The 18,686-nt window shown below is 42.1% G+C and overlaps 1 protein-coding gene and 1 pseudogene across 6 annotated transcripts in view; one reads left to right on the top strand and one right to left on the bottom strand.

Moving 5' to 3' along the window:
• Positions 1–18,686, bottom strand: part of PAQR5 (progestin and adipoQ receptor family member 5) — a 101,395-nt gene that overhangs the window by 28,181 nt on the left and 54,528 nt on the right. For 3 of the 5 annotated variants that reach the window (XM_023220725.1, XM_023220724.1, XM_023220726.1), the window contains one exon: positions 13,735–13,900. The exons of 1 other annotated variant lie outside the window; for it this stretch is intronic. In XM_023220725.1, the coding sequence (XP_023076493.1) occupies positions 13,735–13,785 (51 nt within the window). In that variant the 5' untranslated portion in view covers positions 13,786–13,900. Of the gene's footprint in view, positions 1–13,734; positions 13,990–18,686 lie in introns of those variants that run through there. One more of the 5 variants, XM_023220727.1, reaches the window with a different exon arrangement.
• Positions 14,777–15,392, top strand: LOC111548326 (annotated as a pseudogene). The gene has a single exon (XR_002733370.2). The product of XR_002733370.2 is annotated as a 60S ribosomal protein L17 pseudogene (transcript).

Raw genomic sequence — 18,686 nt, 5'->3', positions numbered from 1 at the left:
TTTTGTACATGCAGTACAATATTTACAGAAGACAATGGTAAGTCTCTTCTGGCTGAACATGTAAGATGGATAAAAGGTAATGAAATAAATGATCAATATCAGAGATGGAGGAACCAAAGGATATTAATAATTTAATGGACAATAAAGTTAAAAAATGATACATAAAATGTTTTTAAACAGTAAATAGCACTGGGCATGGTGGCTCACACCTGTAATCTCAGCACTTTGGGAGACTGAGGTGGGCAGATCACTTGAGGTCAGGAGTTCGAGACCAGCCTGGCCAACATGGTGAAATCCCATCTCTACTGAAACTACAAAAATTAGTTGGACATGGTAGCACATGCCTGTAGTCCCAGTTACTCTGGGGGCTGAAGCAGTAGAATCGCTTGAACCTGGGAGGCAGAGGTTGCAATGAGCTGAGATCATGCCATTGCACTCCAGTCTAGTCAACAAAGTGAGACTCTGTCTCAAAAAAAGAAAAGTAAATAGGACTCAGGTAGTGTGTACTAGGGAAGAAAAGTCCTATTGAATGACTAGCATTATAGACAGTATTGATCTACAGCAGAAGAAAGTAAGAAAGTTGAAATAACAGAGCAATTCCATCGGTTTTACATTTGTTGTAAAAATGCAGTCTTTGATTTAAGAAGTAGAAAAACTATTTTCAGTTTTAGGCATTGATTTCCAAAGCTGCCACGGGCAAGCTTGTGATAATAGTATAACATGGTTGCTAAGTCTGCAGTAGGCAGAATAATGGCTCCCCAAAGATGTTCACATCGTAATTGCCAGAACGAGTGAATATGTTAGGTTACACAGCAAAGGGGCAGTAACGTCCCAGATGAAATTGAAGTTGCTAATACACTGACCTTAAATTAAGGAGATTCTCTGGTTCCGCAGTGGGCCCAGTATAATCAAAAGGTCCTTAAAAATGAAAGATGAAGGCAGAAGAAGAGACTCAGAGGAAAAAGTGACTACAGAATAAGGTCAGAGAGATGCAACATTGCTGATGTGAAGATGGAGGAAGGGGCCAGAAGCCAAGGAGAGCAGGCAGCCTCTAGGAGCTAGAAAGGTAAGGAAACAGATTCTCCCCAACAATATCCACCAAAATCTAGATTTTACCCAGTGAGCCCCATGTCAGACTTGTAACCTATATGTAAGATCATATATTCGTTCGTTTGTTTTTTGAGCCACTAAGTTTGTGGTAATTTGTTACAGCAGCAACAGAAAACTAATGCAAGGTCAGAATTTGACCAAAAATCCAGAAGTATTCTTAGTGCTGAGTATGGTGGCACGTGGTTTGAATTGCTTACTAGGAGAATTGATTGTACTCTCAATTAAAAGAACATAAAACATCGCTTATACACAACACACATGCAATTACTAGAACTTTAAATAGGCTGAATTAATAACCAGCCATTGTTGGTATGAAATAATTACAGCAAAATGCCAACTTACAACAGTGGTGTGATGGTTTTCAAAAAATAATGTGTCCAATATTCAGTCAAGCAAAAGAATGCTTTTTGTTTTGTTTTTGAGACAGTCTCACTCTGTCGCCCAGGCTGGAGTACAGTGGCATGATCTTGGCTCACTGCAACCTCTGTCTCCTGAATGCAAGTGATTCTCCTGACTCAGCCTCCCGAGTAGCTGGGATTACAGGTATGTGGTACCATGCCCAGCGAATTTTGTATTTTTAGTAGAGACAGGGTTTCACCGTGTTGGCCAGGCTGGTCTCGAACTCCCGACCTCAAGTGATCCACCTGCACTGGTTTCCCAAAGAGCTGGGATTACAGGTGTGAGCCACTGTGCCTGGCCAAGAATGCTTTTTGTACATACAGCACACTATTTACAGAAGACGATGGTAAATTTCTTCTGGCCAAACATGTAAGGCGGCTTTAAAAGTATTCTTAGTGCTGGGTATGGTAGCGCATGGTTTGAATTGCTTACTAAAATTGATTGGGCTCTCAATTAGATTTTCTACGGAATAGTTCAAAGATTATACACGACATTCTCTGAATCTTCTCCCAAACGGGACATCTTGCTGAAATACATACCAAATTTGACCTTAACTACTCTCATTCACACAATGGGAATAACAAATCTGTGCTGGTAAACACTTACATTTAATTTAGGTAAGATATAGGATGATGGGAAGAAATCAGTGTAACAGAATATTCGATTTTTAGTGGGAAATAACATTAATTTTGAATTTGAGCTCTCAACTGATACTTGTTACGAGATATGTTAGCAAAAGCCTACAAAAAAATCTAGGCCTGGCTATTTCATTTTTAAAGGGATTAAAAATACATATTTATCATTTTAAATATGTATAGGACTTTTCTAAACCAAAGGAGTCACACATAAAATACATAATAAATGTGACATTCCAATAAGATAAAAGCCAAAAAAGGAAACAAAAATGTCTCCAGACTATGAAAGAGAAGATTCACATACAGATCATCCTGAAATTAATTTCTGTAGGGATTATTTCTCTGGACAGTGTAGACTAAGGTATAATTTTGACTGAGTAAAGGCCTACTATTTTCAGTTTTCTTTATACTATCCCTTTAGATTTTTCTTAATAAAATAGATGAATACTAATCTAGACAGTACTTTGAGAGAGTAAAGATAGCAAGATGAGATGGTAATCTATATGGAATTAAAATATTTAATAATTTGTCTGCTTAATATAATTATCATATGCTGCAGCCTCATTACAATGTTTGAACTTTATATGAAAAATTTATAATTTTCTTGCTCAAACTGGCTTCAATTAAAAAAAAAACTTATAATTCATTTCTGATTCAAAATGTGGCCTTAAAATTTTTTTTTTTTTTTTTGGTAATTCCAGCTGTTCTACCTCAATAAAACTGAATGGAATCTCAGCAGAAGATTCTCCCAAATGAAATTAATTTAAGAAACAAAACTAAGAACTACAATGACTCAGGAATAGTGGTTTAATTTAACATCATTGTCAATAGAACACAAATTATATGATAATGTTGATTATAACACTATAACTCAATTTTACTGAAATGAAGAAGTAAAATGAATTATATGGAATAAACACATGTAATAATTTATAAATTATGCATGTTTTTGTTTTATTACTCTTTCAAACATAAGTAATTCATCAATGTAACATTTAGACATGTGCAATAATAATTAAACTCAGTTGTTTTTCATATTTTGCTGACTTTAGCTATATAAAAATCAAAGTTTCACTGTTTCTGTCCTTATAAAGGGGCATTTGTCAGCCCAGGCACAGTGGTTCACACCTGTAATCCCAGGACTTTGGGAGGCCGAGATGGGTGGATCACCTGAGGTCAGGAGATTGAGACCATCCTGTCTAACATGGTGAAACTCTGTCTCCACTAAAAACATGAAAAATTAGCTGGGCGTGGTGGTGGGTGCCTGTAATCCCAGCTACTCAGGAGGCTGAGGCAGGAGAATTGCTTGAACCCAGGAGGCGGAGGTTGCAGTGAGCCGAGATCATGCCATTCCACTCCAGCCTGGGCAACAAGAGCGAAACTCTGTCTCAAAATAAATAAATAAATAAATAAATAAATAAATAAATAAATAATAAAATAAAGGGGCATTTGTTAAGGTAGAATAGAACCACTTTACATAACTGTTGGCTTCATTTATAACTTTTAAGTATTTAGACATATAGCCTATGGCCTGCATTTGTCCTCCTTATTCAGACTTAGCATATATTAAGGGCAGGTCTGGTTTCATTTGATCATCATGAGAGCATGGCAAGGTAGGGACTGTCGATCCATTTTACAAATAAGAAAACAGAAGCTCAGTGAGATGAAGTTTCCAAGGTCATAATAAATACCAGAACCAAGATGCAAACCCTAGTCTTAAATTGCAAAACCCCTGTGTGCTTCACAGCACCCAGCTGGTGGAACTAAGGATTGCTACAGACATGTTTTATAGAAATGCTAAGGGTCATGAAAGTTTTCAGAAGGAAGTAATCACTGGGGATGAAGAAAGGACCTGGAAGAATGACTGGGGGACTCCAGTTCTGGCCAAAGGATGGTCGATTAGATGTTATCAAGGATCCTTCTAATTAATGCAATTAATATGCTGTCTGGAGTATGCATCATGAGCCAGTATATCAGCAAAATGACACAAAAGTAAAGAAGTCACAAAGCCCCAAAACAGAGGGAAACCAGGAACCCTGTGAGGTAAGCTGCATTCACCATCAGAGTCTCTGCTGCCAGATTTTGTAAACGAGGGATGAAACCCAAGGCCCATCAAATGCAGGGAATCTAATAGGAGACTTTGCCAATAAAGCTGGGAGTCTAAAGATAAGGGAGTGTGAACTAAATTCAACCAGGCAGAAGAGGACAATAAGGAAAGTTGTTTCTCTGAAAAAAAAAATCTCTCCCAAAATTCATAACCATCAAATAGTCTTCATAGAGGTTTGTGGTCCAAGCCCCTACTACTTTTGTGGTCCAGGAAATCTCAAGTGAAAAAATTAAAGTGATTACAAATAGAAATAGGTTAACATTTTGTAGTTCCCTCAGGTAAGTTACAAAAACAAACACAAATCCTCTCTGAAGGATTTCTACTTTTTTTTTTTTCTTGAGACAGAGTCTCGCTCTGTCACCCAGGCTGGAGTGCAATGGCCTGATCTTGGCTTACTGCAACCTCCACCTCCTGAGTTCAAGCTATTCTCCTGCCTCAGTCTCTCGAGTAGCTGGGATTACAGTCACATGCCACCACGCCCCGCTAATTCTTGTACTTTCAGTAGAGAAAGGGTTTCACCATGTTGGTTAGGCTCGTTTTGAACTCCTGACCTCAGGTGATCCACCTGCCTTGGCCTCCTAAAGTGCTGGGATTACAGGCGTGAGTCACGGCACCTAGCTGGATTTCTACTTTAACACAGGCATGCACACATAGGGAAATAAAACACCATGAGTGAGAAACAGCAGAAACAGTAGATGGCAGAGACAGAGATCAAAGTACAAATATTAAAACATAAAATAACTGTGTTTAATATATTTAAATAAATAAACAGGAAACAAGCCAATTTGAAAAAACAGGCTGGGCTTAGTGGCTCAACCCTGTAATGCCAACACTTGGGGGACCGTGGTGGGTGGATTGCTTGAGCCCAGGAGTTTGAGACCAACCTAGGCCACACAGTGAGACACCCTCATCTCTACAAAATTAAAAAAAAAAAAAAATTAGCTGGGTATGGTGGAGCAGAGCTTTGGTCCCAGCTACTGGGGAGGCTGAGGCAGGAGCATCACTTGAGCCCAAGAGTTTAAGGCTATATAGTGAGCCATGATTGCACCACAACACCCCAGCCTGGGTGACAGAGCAAGACCCTGTCTCAAAAAAAAAGAGCCTAATATAACTTTTAGAAATTAAAAAATAATAATTGAAATTTAAAATACATCAAAGGAATACACAATACACTAAACCTGTCTGAAGAGAAAATTAGTCAACTGAAAGATCCAAAGAAAGTACCCAGAATGCAGTCCAGAGAGAGTCATAGATAGAAAATATGAGAAATCTAATAAGGACACAGAGAACATTTCTCCAGAAGGAGAAAATATAAATGGTTTTGATGTGCTATTTGAAGAAATAACTTATACATTTCTGGAATTATTGAGTCATCAGTCTTCATATCCAAGAGGTTAAGTAGACAGTTGGTGTTCACCAAATATTACACGTGCTTTCCCACATTCCTCGGACTTTCTCAACGTTAGGTTGGGGCCATGTGACTATTTCTGGTTAATGTTACTTCTAGGCCAGAAGAGTTAAAAGCAGAGGCGCAGTAGCTCATGCCTACAATCCCATCACTTTGGGAGGCCGAGGCGGGCAGATCACCTGTAGTCAGGAGTTCGAGACCAGCCTGGCCGACATGGTGAAACCCCATCTCTGCTAAAAATACAAAAATTAGCCAGGTGTGGTGGTGTCGCCTGTAATTCCAGCCATATGGGAGGCTGAGGCAGGAGAATTGCTTGAACCTTGGAGCCAGAGGTTGCAGTGAGCCAAGAGAGTGCCACTGCACTGCAGCCTTGGCTACAGAGCAAGACTTGATCTAAAAAAACAAAAAAAAAACAAAAAGCAGAAAGCCTTCTTGCAGATATCACTACACACTTCTGAAGGACCTTTTGGAGGGACTCTTCAGTACTGAGCCACTCATCATGCCACAGGAATTGCTTTTGGCCAACGGGCACTAGTTACACTCCTCCCCGGGGGTTGTGTACATCCACTGATAAGGGATCAAGGTCCTGGCCTCCTTTTCCCATTTGGGACAACTCTGAAAGGCCAACTAACCTCCAGAGCTCCTGAGTGACTGGTGGAGGCTTCTAACGCAGCTTCTCCTTCTGTACATCCTGCCTCCTTCACATCCTTGCAGGTGTTCTTGAGAATACTCCCCTGTAAATTTCCTGTGCCCGAATCTTTTTCTCAAAGTCTGTTTCTAGGGAAACTAACTTTCTCTTCTCCTCCCATCCAAGCTCGAATCTGGCCCAGCCCTGCCTAGTTTCTGAGATCAGGTGAGATAGGCGTGTTCAGGGTGGTATGGCTGTAGACCCTTGCTTCCCCTTCTGGGATGACCTTGGAGGCTGCAGCTGGGAGATGGTGGATCTTCCGTCTGCCTGGGTGTCTCAGTCCTTCACTGACCACTTAGCTACGTAGTGTGATGTGAAATAATCTTTGCTATGTTAAGTCACTGAGCTATATGGGGTAATTTTTAACTCAGCATAGCCTGACCCTATCTAGTACAGCTAGTCATGTTAAAATACCTGAAGTGACCACTAAACTAATCCACATACAGCATATTTCTAACACATTAATTATAAAACAGGTGGAAGGGAAAAATAGCATATGAAAAGAAAAAAAGATGAATGTAAAACTCAATCCAAGAAAGTAAGGGAAACAAGGAAAAAATAGAGAAAATAAGACAAAAGCATTTAAGACAATGAAAATAAATGTAGATATCAGTAATAATTATAAATATAAGTAGACTAAACTGTCAGCTAAAAGACAAATATTGTCAAACTAATAAAACCTCACCTTGTGCTGTTTACACAAGACACAGTTAAAATATAATCATGGGGAAGGATTGAAAGTCAAAGGAAGGAGATAAGCCAAACAAATGATAACAAAAGCTAGAGTAGTTACATTAATATCAGATGCATTCCAAGGCAAAAAGCATTACTAGATATAAAGATAATCACTATAAAGTCATACCTTTGCATCACCAGGAAAATAGAAAATAGGACAATTATAAACTTGGATATACCTAAAAAACACAGGCTCAAAATACATAAAGCAAAAATTAACTTACAAGAAGTAATTTACAAATTTGCCACTATAGTGGCAGATTTTTTTTTAACACATCTCAATTATGCATAGATCAAGTAGAACAAAATTAGTGAAAATATAAAGATACTTGATCTTATGGACAAATATGGAATACTTCCTCCAACAACTGGAGACTATATATTATTTATAGGCACACTTAGAAGATTTATGAAAATTATTCATATGCTAGGCCATCAAGCTAGTCTGAACAAACGTCAAGGATTGGAATAACACAGGGGGCATTCTCAGACCAAGATCAATTAAGTTAAATCAGTAGTATAAAAACTCCATATACTTGGAAGCATAGAGTTACCATATGATCCAGCAACTCCACTCCTGGGTTGTTCACCAAAGAGACTGACAACTTGTCCACCTAAATGACTTGTACGCGAATGTTCACAGTGGCATATTTATTTATAATAGCCAAAAAATAGAAACAACTCACCTGTTCATCAACTAATGAATGGATAAACAAACTGTGGTATATCCATTCAATAGACTATGATTTGGCCATTAAAACAAAGTACTGATAGATGCTACAGCGTAGATGAACCCTGAAAACATCCTGCTAAGTGAAAGAAGCCAATCAGAAAAGGCCACATATTGCACCATTCCGTTTGTGTGAGATATCCACAACAGGCAAATCCATACAGACAGAAAGTACGTTAGGTGGTTGCCAGGAACTGAGGGGATATAAAACAGCTGCTAACGAGTGCAGTTCTTTCTGGGGTGATGAAAATGTTCTAAAAACTGGTGATCATGGTGATGGTTTTGTGCAACATAATCTGTGTTCAACATACAAAAACCCACTGAATTGTATGCTTTTACAGGGTGGATTTTACAATATGTGAATTGTATCTCAACAAGGCTGTTATAAAAAAAATCTTTCCATCAAGAAAATTCAGCTATAGGGCCAAGCTGTTCCCTGCACAACTCCAGAGGTTGCCATTCACATAGACTAAAAGGGAAACGGTGCCACCTTAGAGTTGGGCAATATGGTGGCTCCGCCCAGGTAATTTCCCAGATAAATTCTACCAACCACTCAGGAATGTATAATTCTAATATTAGATATTTTTCCCCATAGAATAAATAGGCAGCAATCTCCAACTCACTTGTGGTTGGCATAATCTGAATCCCAAGTCCAGGCAAGGACAGCATAAGAAGAAAACATTATAGGCCAACTCATTAAATCGACTTAAAGATCATGAACAAAATATTAGCTAACTGACTCAAGCAATAGATTAAAGAGATATTGTATCATAACCAAACTGTATTTAAAACAAGAACAAAAAATTGGTTTAACGTTAGTAAATCAATCAATGTAATCACCACATTAACAACTTAAATAAATCATATATGATCATCTCAAAAGATACTGATTGGAAAAAAGAGTTCTGTAAAATTCATAAAGGAGGCCAGTCACAGTGGCTCATGCCTGTAATCCCAGCACCATGGGAGGCTGAGGCGGGTGGATCACCTGAGGTCAGGAGTTTGAGACCAGCCTAGCCAACATGATGAAACCCCATCTCTACTAAAAAATACAAAAATTAGCCGGGCATGGTGGCACTTGCCTGTAGTCCCAGCTACTTGGGAGGCAGAGGCATGAGAATCGCTTTAACCTGGGAGGCGGAGGTTGCAGTGAGCCGAGATTGCGCCACTGCACTCCAGCCTGGGTGACAGAGCGAGACTCTGTTGCAAAATAAATAAAATGAAATATAATAAAATAAAATTCATAAGGGAAGGCCGGACATGGTGGCTCACACCTGTAATTCCAGCACTTTGGGAGGCTGAGGCAGGTGGATCATGAGGTCAGGGGCTCAAGACCAGCCTGGCCTAGATAGTGAAACCCTGTCTCTACTAAAAATACAAAAACTAGCTTGGTGTGGTAGCGGGCACCTGTGATCCCAGCTACTTGGGAGACTGAGGTAGAGAATTGCTTGAACCTGGGAGGCAGAGGTTGCAGTGAGCTGAGATCTCACTACTGCACTCCAGCCTGGGTGACAGAGTGAGACTCCATCTCCAAAAAAAATACCCTTAATCTGATAAAGATGAAAAGATTACTTATTATATATACACACATACACACACAGCAAACATACTAAATGGTGAAATGTTAAAAGCATTTCTTTTCATTAAAACCAAGAACAATACAAAGATGCCTGCTATCACAACTCCTATTTTATATATATATATTTTTTTTTTCTTTTCTTTTCTTTTCTTTTTTTGAGACAGAATGGTGATTGCCTTAAAATCACTTACCTCAGCATCCCAAAGTGCTAGGATTACAGGTGTGACCCACCAAGCCCGGCTCCTATCATATTTTAATAAGCTACCAGGTGATTCTGATATTGGTGATCTAAGCACCCTCTCTGAACAGCCCTGGGCTGGAGAAACCATTTGCCCATTGAGATGGCTCCTTGTTCCCAGTGCCTGAGCCCACCTACCAAACACTAATGCCAGCCATTGATCTGGCTATGCTTCCTTCGTTCATAATAATCCCCCTGTTCTATTTCATTTTTCTTGGATCTTCACAGTTGCCCTGTGGGACTGACTTAACAGGAGTCACCTCCATTTTACAGATAAGAACACTGAGACTGAGGTTATGACTGTGTGGCAGAGCTGCAGTGCAAGTCTGGAAACAGCGTTGCTTTTGCTCTCTGTGTAGACCAGTGCCTCAGGGAATCCTCCTGTCCATGCCCCTAAACTAAGGCATCTGGGACTATGGGATGTGTTTACCTGTGGCCTATGAGTCAAGGCTGTAGTTAATTAAAGCTTAGCAGTTTGGTTGGGTGCAGTGGCTCACACTTGTAATCCCAGAACTTTGGGAAGCCGAGGCGGGCGGATCACTTGAGGTCAGGAGTTCGAGACCCAGCCTGGCCAACACGGTGAAACCCTGTTGTTACTGAAAATACAAAAATTAGCCGGGCGTGGTGGCGGGCACCTGTAGTCCCAGCTACTTGGGAGGTTGAGGCAAGAGAATTGCTTGAACCTGGGAGGCAGAGGTTGCAGTGAGTCATGGTTGTGCCACTGCACTTCAGCCTGGGTGACAGAGCAAGACTCTGTCTCAAAAACAAACACACAAACAGATTAGCAATTTGACACTCGATGTTCTTGTTTCCTGGCAAAGTGTCATGCCATGTTGCATATGAACTTGTCTTTTTTCTTTAATAACTGTCTAATGTACCCAGGTTAATTTTGGACACAAGAAAGACCAAATATTATTTATTTAGGCATACACACAAGTTCTGCCTTCTGAGGGAAGAGAGAAACTGCTCTTTTCCATGAACAATCTATCAGCCAGGAATGCACCAAGAATGGGCCAAGATTACAACTCTGATGATGCAGAGAGGTGGGCATACCATTCCCTACAGATGGCTGAGGCCCAGACAGGGTAGTGAAGTGGCCCAGGTCACATAGCTGGCTGATATACAAAAGGAGAGGCAGGTGTACAGAGCAGCTTGCAGAAGTACAACCAACAGCTGAAAGAGCTCAGGGAAGGGAGTAAGCACATGCCACTCCACAAAGAAGGAAGCCAGAAAGGGGGAGCAAAGGTTGAGGAGAGGAAAGCCTTCTTCAAACAGAAATCAAGACAAGTGAAGGTTGCATCTGCTGGGGAGAATAAAAAGAAGAGGGTCTGTGGATGGGATGTGGTGGAAGAGGTGGGGAGGGATTAAGCTGGTGAAGGTGGTGAACAGCAGGCTGGGGAGCTGGGGTTCTAGTCTATGGACAGGGCCTCTGAAGTCTCCTGCCAGCATGCTCTACCCCACAAAGTGCCCTAGAGAGCCTAAGAGAGAATGATAATAATGACAACCAACATTATTAATTGTTCACCACATGCCAGGCACTTCACTTGGGTTATCTCATTTAATTCTCAAAACCCCAGGAGGCAGATACTATTTTCATTCCCATTTTACAGAAGCAAAAGCTGAGGTACAGAGATTATCTTCCTTGAGGCCACTCTAAAAACCAAGTATTGGAACCCACAGAGCCCACCAAAGGTAAGCTTTAACAATTGTATGAAGTATCCTATTTTAAATATTCATGTAAATTGTGCATTCCATTTTTAATATGCGTGCATCTGTTTTAATACTAATAAATGTCTTTGCCCCAAATCCTCAGGCAAAACTACCCTCCAGGCAGGCAGAGCCACTGTATTTTCTCTATGGCTTCATGAACCCTGGGTATGATGCCGAAAAACCCAATAGTGGATGCTAGAGCCCAAGGAAGATTTTGAAGCAAATGGTGGATGCAAGGTGTGATGCTGGTTTTCTGCCTCTAGTTAGTGCCATTTCACTAAAAGATATTATCATCCTCTAACTTATGAAAAACTGGACAGAGAGAACATATTCATCTTTCTCCCTTAGCCTCTGCCTTGGTTGTCCAGTCCTGACATTCAGAATCTCCATACATTCAGATTCCCAGCAGGTTACCCAAAGGACCTATTGATACCACTCTGCCCCCTTTGCTTCTTTCCTGTGGACATACTCTGAACCCACCCCTGACCAAAATGTCCAGAAAGATATATAAGCAGACTGCCATAACCTCTACCTGAAAGAGGCTCCGCAGTCCTCCCGCCATCACCACCTGTCCCATGATCTCCCATCTCCAGGCCTTTGCTCACACTGCTCCTTCCACCTAGAATGCTCTCCCCAGCTCCACAATCCTGTCCACCCCTCAAAATCTGTCTTACAGATCATCCCCTTCATGAAGACTTCCCTGATCCCTTCCTGCTTGATATAATTTGGCTCTGTGTCCCCATTCAAATCTCATCTCAAATTGTAATCCCTATAATCCCCATGTGTCAAGGGAGGAACCTGGTGGGAGATGACTGGATCATGGGGGTGTTGTCTCCCAAACTGTGAGTGAGTTCTCTCGAGACCTGATGGTTTTATAAGTGTCTGACAGTTCCTTCTTCACATCGTGCTCTCTCTCACCTGCTGCCATGTAAGACGTGCCTCTTCCCCCATGATTGTAAGTTACCTGAGGCCTCCCTAGCCATGAGGAACTGTGAGTCAATTAGACCTCTTTTCTTTATAAATTACCCAGTCTCAGGCAGTTCTTTATAGCAATGTGAGCATGAACTAATACACTCCCCCATGATGGAAGTGACCAATCCCTTCTCTGAAACAATCACCCTATTTTAAGAGAGACCCTAACACACTTTAGGAAAGAATTTCTCATGCACATTTAAAAATCTTCCTGACCAGCATATGAGCCACACAAGGACAGGATTTGTATGTAGTTATTCGCTGAATCCCTTGCACATAATAGGCAGTCAATACAAATTTCATGAGTAAATACATTCAAGAATCACACCGTGTTCCCTCTAATCACAGCTGCTAATGCTCTGTGGGTAGAACCAACCAGCGAAGTGCACCAAGAAGAGAAGGTGATGGCCCTGTGAGAACAGAGGCAGGCGCTCTGCCCAGTATCATGGGAGCCAGCCACACATGTAGCTTGCCTATTACTTGCCACATTCCTCAGCTCACCCTACCAAACAACTCTGAATCCCTTATGGTTTTCCCCCATGCCATCTTCCTGGAATCACCTGGCTTCACAGGCTTTTAGGGTTAGGGTTTGGCAGTTTCCCCCTCCACCTTCCATTGGTGATGTTGAGTTTATTTTGAAACTATTTTTCTAGGGCAAGTCATAAGTGCCTGGCAATCAGCCAAGTAGAACTCTCCTCCACTCTGTCACATCTTCCCAATGAAACTTCCCACCATGAAATGACACCCACTCTTCTTAGTCAAAAAGGAAGGAAATTTGACATCAACAAAGAGGTGCAACACAATGATGTGTCCTTTGCAAGGGAAGGAGGAAGTGCACCAGTTCTCTGTAGCACACAACCAGGCTCACCTACGGCTTATTAAAGCAGATCATCAGTGAGTCTCACATATTTCAGGATACCTGCCTGTGAGCTCCCAGGCCCACGAGTCCACTACAAGACAGTGCTAAGGCCCATTCAACAACCCTCCCCATCACCCCAGTGAAGGCCTGGTCTGGGCATCCTGCAAGTAACGGGGATGAGCAAAGCCATGCCCTGGTGTGCCTTTGCCCATAGTCTGCTTTCAAGCACCCATAGGAGGGTCCTAAAAAAATAAACCTCGTATCCAGCCAGCTGCTGCTGGCTTTATCTCTTCAGGTTGAATCTCAGTAATGACTTGGCTTCTGGATAAAACACAGATGTTATAAGAAAGGGTTACAACTTAAACGACTTTGAGAATACTTCCATTTCAAGGTAGGTGGGGGAAGTAGGAGGCTGTAATATCGCCCAAGGAAGTGTGGAAGGGGATCCTTGAAGAGAATGGGCCTGTACAGAACAGACTAGGTGAAGACAACAGTCACCCGTTGCAGAGGCCAAGCCCTGGTCACACCCTGGAAATGAACCATCATAACAAATAGAGCACATACCTGAGGTATCTGGTCTATGCTAAACAGCCTGGGGAGCTTCAGGCTCAGCATCTTGGAGCTGGGTTGGCAAGGCCAGTGGGTGACAGCGCCTCCCTGTTACCAGGCCTCAATCAAAGCTCTGACATGGCCTGGGGCGTCTCTGCCTAGCTGGTGCTGTGCTGCTTCCCTGAAAGAGGACAGCATGAAGAAATCCAGTCAGTTTCAGCCTAACGCCAGCTGGGTCAGGACAGTCCGTTTGTTCAACTATTGAACATATACTTGCTACACATGATGGCACAAGATCAAGCTTCCTTAAAAACAGCAAAACGATCAGACGGCTGAGTCATCCACTCCGAGAGTGCTGGAGGGAAGTAATTAAATAATAATATGGGCAATTACTATGGTCTGAATGTTTGTGTCTCACCAAAATTCATGTGTCAAAACCTAATCTCCATTGTGGTGATAAGGAGCAGGGCTTTTGGGAAGTGATAGGTCATGAAGGCTCTGCCCTTATGAGTGGGATTAGTGCTCATAGAAAAGAGGTCTGAGGGAGCTTGTTCGCCCCTTCCACCATGTGAGGACACACAGAAGGAGACATCTATGAGGAATGGGCCCTCACCAGACGCAGAATCTGCTGGCACCGTGACCTTGAACTTCCCAGCCTCCAGAACTATTAGCAATACATTTCTGTTGTTTATAAATTACCCAGTCTTAGGTATTTTGTGATAGCATGCCAAATGGACTAAGACAGTGATCATAAAATTGCAGAGCTAAGGCCAGATGTGGTGGCTCATGCCTGTAATCCCAGAAATTTGGGAGACTGAGATGGGAGGATCAGTTGAGCCCCAGAGTTCAAGACCAGCCTGGGCAATATAGTGAGACCTTGTTTCTACAAAGAAAAAATTAAAATTAGCTGGGCATGGTGTTGTAGTCCCAGCTATTCAAGGGCGGGCTAAAGTGGGATCGATCACTTGAGCCCAGGAGGTCCAGGCTGCTGTGAGCCATGATCATGCCACTGCACTCCAGCCAGAGCAATACAGCAAGACTCTGTCTCCAAAAACTTCCTCTTCCCCTAAGCGGCCTGAGGTAATCTGTGAAAATGGTTCGCTATTCACTTGACCCGGAGAACCCCACGAAATCATGCAAATCAAGAGGTTCCAATCTTCGTGTTCACTTTAAGAACACTCGTGAAACTGCCCAGGCCATCAAGGGTATGCATATTCGAAAAGCCACGAAGTATCTGAAAGATGTCACTTTACAGAAACACTGCGTACCATTCCGACGTTACAATGGTGGAGTTGGCAGGTGTGCCCAGGCCAAGCAGTGGGGCTGGACACAAGGTCGATGGCCCAAAAAGAGTGCTGAATTTTTGCTGCACATGCTTAAAAACGCAGAGAGTAATGCTGAACTTAAGGGTTTAGATGTAGATTCTCTGGTCATCGAGCATATCCAAGTGAACAAAGCACCTAAGATGCGCCCACGGACCTACAGAGCTCATGGTCGGATTAACCTATACATGAGCTCTCCCTGCCACATTGAGATGATCCTTACTGAAAAGGAACAGATTGTTCCTAAACCAGAAGAGGAGGTTGCCCAGAAGAAAAAGATATCCCAGAAGAAACTGAAGAAACAAAAACTTATGGCACGGAAGTAAATTCAGCATTAAAATAAATGTAATTTAAAGGAAAAAAAAAAAAAAAAAGCCACAGAGCTGAAAAGGGTCTTAGAGGTCACCGAGTCTTCTCATGTTACACATGAAGGTGGGAGGGGTAGAATAACTTTCCCAAGGCAGCAACGCAGTGGGAGAGCTGGGCTGCTCACTGCTCCACTCCACCAGAGGCTATGCCTGGATGGACAGTGGGATCTTAAGTCTGTGTCTAGCCAGTGGGTGGAAGAGGACCAGGAGTTGCCCCAGATCACAGAAAGAGAAGCAACTCAACTCTTCCAGAAAGCTGACCAGAGTTCGGTTGCCCTGAGACACACAAAAGAACCAAGCCAAGCAAATAAATCCAAGGCACTTGTTGGAGACAGAGCAACTCAAGAGTAAGTAACAAGATTGCTTAAATGCAGGATGAAGACCACTTAACAGCTGTGAGTAATGTGTACCACAGAGACCCAGAACTCTTGGAACAGGTCCAAGAAACAGAAAAATACACCTTGGATTTAGCAAAGAAGAGCAGAGTTGGAAACTGACCATAGTAAATTTCCTCCTCTACCCCTATCATCAATGGTCCGAAGTCTATCACCTCCTGAGAGCCCTCCTCATAGTCCCCATCAACCAGAGGGCTTCTTTCCCTGCCTCTGAACACGCAGAGACCTTGCTTGTATGTACCTGCGGCACCAACCACATCATACGTATAGACATAGCTAACTCTCTAGGTCTTGTCTGCCCCCTCAGGAAGAAGCCTCCCACAGCTGGCTGGAAACTCGGGGTGTATGCCTGGCCCACCCTGGGCCTCAGCAAATGCTTATTTAATGAAGTAATGATGCTCACAGTTTGAACTTGAAGTCGTTTTGATTTCTGTGGTTTGTTTACTTTTGCTTCTTCTTATACTTATGTTCCAAGTGTTTTCTGGAACTATGCAGCAAAATACAATCTGTTTATTTCACTGTTGTAAATATGATTCTTTCTTAAAAACAGTAATAGAAGCATTATTCACAATACTCAAAGGGTGGGAGCAACCCAACTGTCCATTAAAGGATGAATGAATAAAATGTGGTGGTATTAGTCCATTTTTGCATTGCTATAAAGAAATATCTGAGGCTGGGCATGGTGGCTCATGCCTGTAATCCCAGCACTTTGGGAGGCTGAGGTGGGTGGATCACCTGAGGTCAGGAGTTTGAGACCAACCTGGGCAACATGGTGAAACCCCATTTCTACTAAAATACAAAAATTAGCCAGGCATGGTGGTGCACGCCTGTAGTTCTAGCTACTCAGGAGGCTGAGTCAGGAGAATTGCTTGAACCTGGGAGATGGAGGTTGCAGTGAGCCATGAGCCAAGATCACACCACTGCACTCTAGTCTGGACGACAGAGTAAGATTCTGTCTCAAAAACAAGAAAACAAACAAACAAAACCTGAGACTGGGTAATTTATAAAGAAAAGAGGTTTGATTGGCTCACAGTTCTGCAGGCTGGACAGGAAACATGGTGCTGGCATCTGCTCAGCTTCTAGGGAGGCTGCAGGAAGCTTACAATCACAGCGGAAGGCGAAGGAGTAGCTGGCAAATCATATGGCGAAAGCAGGAGTGAGAGAGAAAGAGAGAAAGAGATAGTGGGTGGGGAGATGCCACACACTTTTAAACAACCAGATCTTGACAGAAGTCACTATCTCAAAGATAGCACCAAACCACGAGGGATCTGCCCCCATAATACAAACACCTGCCTCCAGGCCCCACCTTCAGCATTGGGGGTTACATTTCAACATGACATTTGTGCAGGGACAAATATTCAAACTATATCAGTGAACTATACATACAATGGAATATTATTCATCCTTAAAAAGGAAGGAAATTTTGATACATGCTACAACGAGGACACACCTTTGAAGACCTTAAGCTAAGTGAAGTGAGCCACTTACAAAAGGACAAATATTGTACAATTCCACGAGGCACCCGGAGTAGTCAAATTCCTAGAAACAGGAAGCTGGATGGTGGTTATCATGGGCTGGGGGGAGAGAACGGGGAGTTGGTGTTTAAAGGACACAGAGTTTCTGTTTGGGATGATAAAAATGTTCTGAAGAAGGATGATGGCGATGGTTGCACAACACTACCAATGTACTTAATGCCACTGAGCTACACACTTCAAAATGGGTAAAATGCTAAATGTTATGTATATTTTATACCAATAAAATAGTGACATACAATTTCAAAATTATAGAATAATAAAGAAAATAACTTTTTAAAACTCACCTACATTTTGCCCAGGTTAAAAAATAAAAGTTAATACTTTGCAAAAAATACAACACTGATGTAAATAAGCCGTGGTACACTTAGTTTTTCATGGCTAAATCACTGAGCCTTGCACACTCACAGAAGTACCACTAATCCACCTAATGGCAGGACAAGAGGCAAAAGTCCAGTAATAGGGAAACTCAAACACACCAGAGAAGCCTTAGACAACAATAGAAATTAAGGCTGGGTCTCCACAGACCTGCCTACCTAGTTCCCCTAGTTCTCCCTGGCTTTGAATCAATATCATGGGAAGAAAAAGAAAGACACAGTCCCTACTGTCACACTATCTAGGTAGGATGACCACATTAGCCATGCAAAACTAAGGGGAAATACAAAGTAGTGTAGGATTCATTAATTTCTTCATTCATTCACTGCTTACTGCATTTTAATCATGTGGCAAGAAAGGGTAAGGGATAAGTGAATAGCTGATTATTCTCTGTGGGCTGCCACAGATTTAAGGAAAAGCTGAGAATTTAACTGACATAAAAATTGTTTAAGTTTGTGATACGCAGAATAGAGAGAAGTAGGCATGCTTTGTATAATTCTATTCCTTCATTGCACAGGGGAAAAAAGATGAATAAGACTATCCTTGTCTTCAAGAAATATATAAAAAAGAAATAAAGAAATAGGACAGGCCAGGCACAGTGCCTCACACCTGTAATCCCAGCACTTTGGGAGGCTGAGGCAGGTGGATCACCTGAGGTCAGGAATTCGAGACTAGCCTGACCAACATGGTGAAACCCTGTCTCTGCTAAAAATACAAAAATTAACTGAGTGTGGTGGCAAATGTCTGTAATCCCCGCTACTTGGGAGGCTGGGGCAGGGGAATCTCTTGAACCCGGGAGACAGAGGTTGCAGTGAGCCGAGATCTCACCACTATACTCCAGCCTGGGCAACAGAGTGAGACTTTGTCTCAAGAAAAAAAAAGAAAAAGAAAAAGAAAAAAGAAGGAAGGAAGGAAGGAAGGAAAGAAAGAAAGGAAAGGAAAGGAAAGGAAAGGAAAGGAAAGGAAAGGAAAGGA

The sequence above is a fragment of the Piliocolobus tephrosceles genome, chromosome 6, assembly GCF_002776525.5.
Source record: "Piliocolobus tephrosceles isolate RC106 chromosome 6, ASM277652v3, whole genome shotgun sequence".
In the NCBI taxonomy this organism is placed as follows: domain Eukaryota; kingdom Metazoa; phylum Chordata; class Mammalia; order Primates; family Cercopithecidae; genus Piliocolobus; species Piliocolobus tephrosceles.
This window is presented reverse-complemented; position numbering and strand designations above follow the sequence as displayed.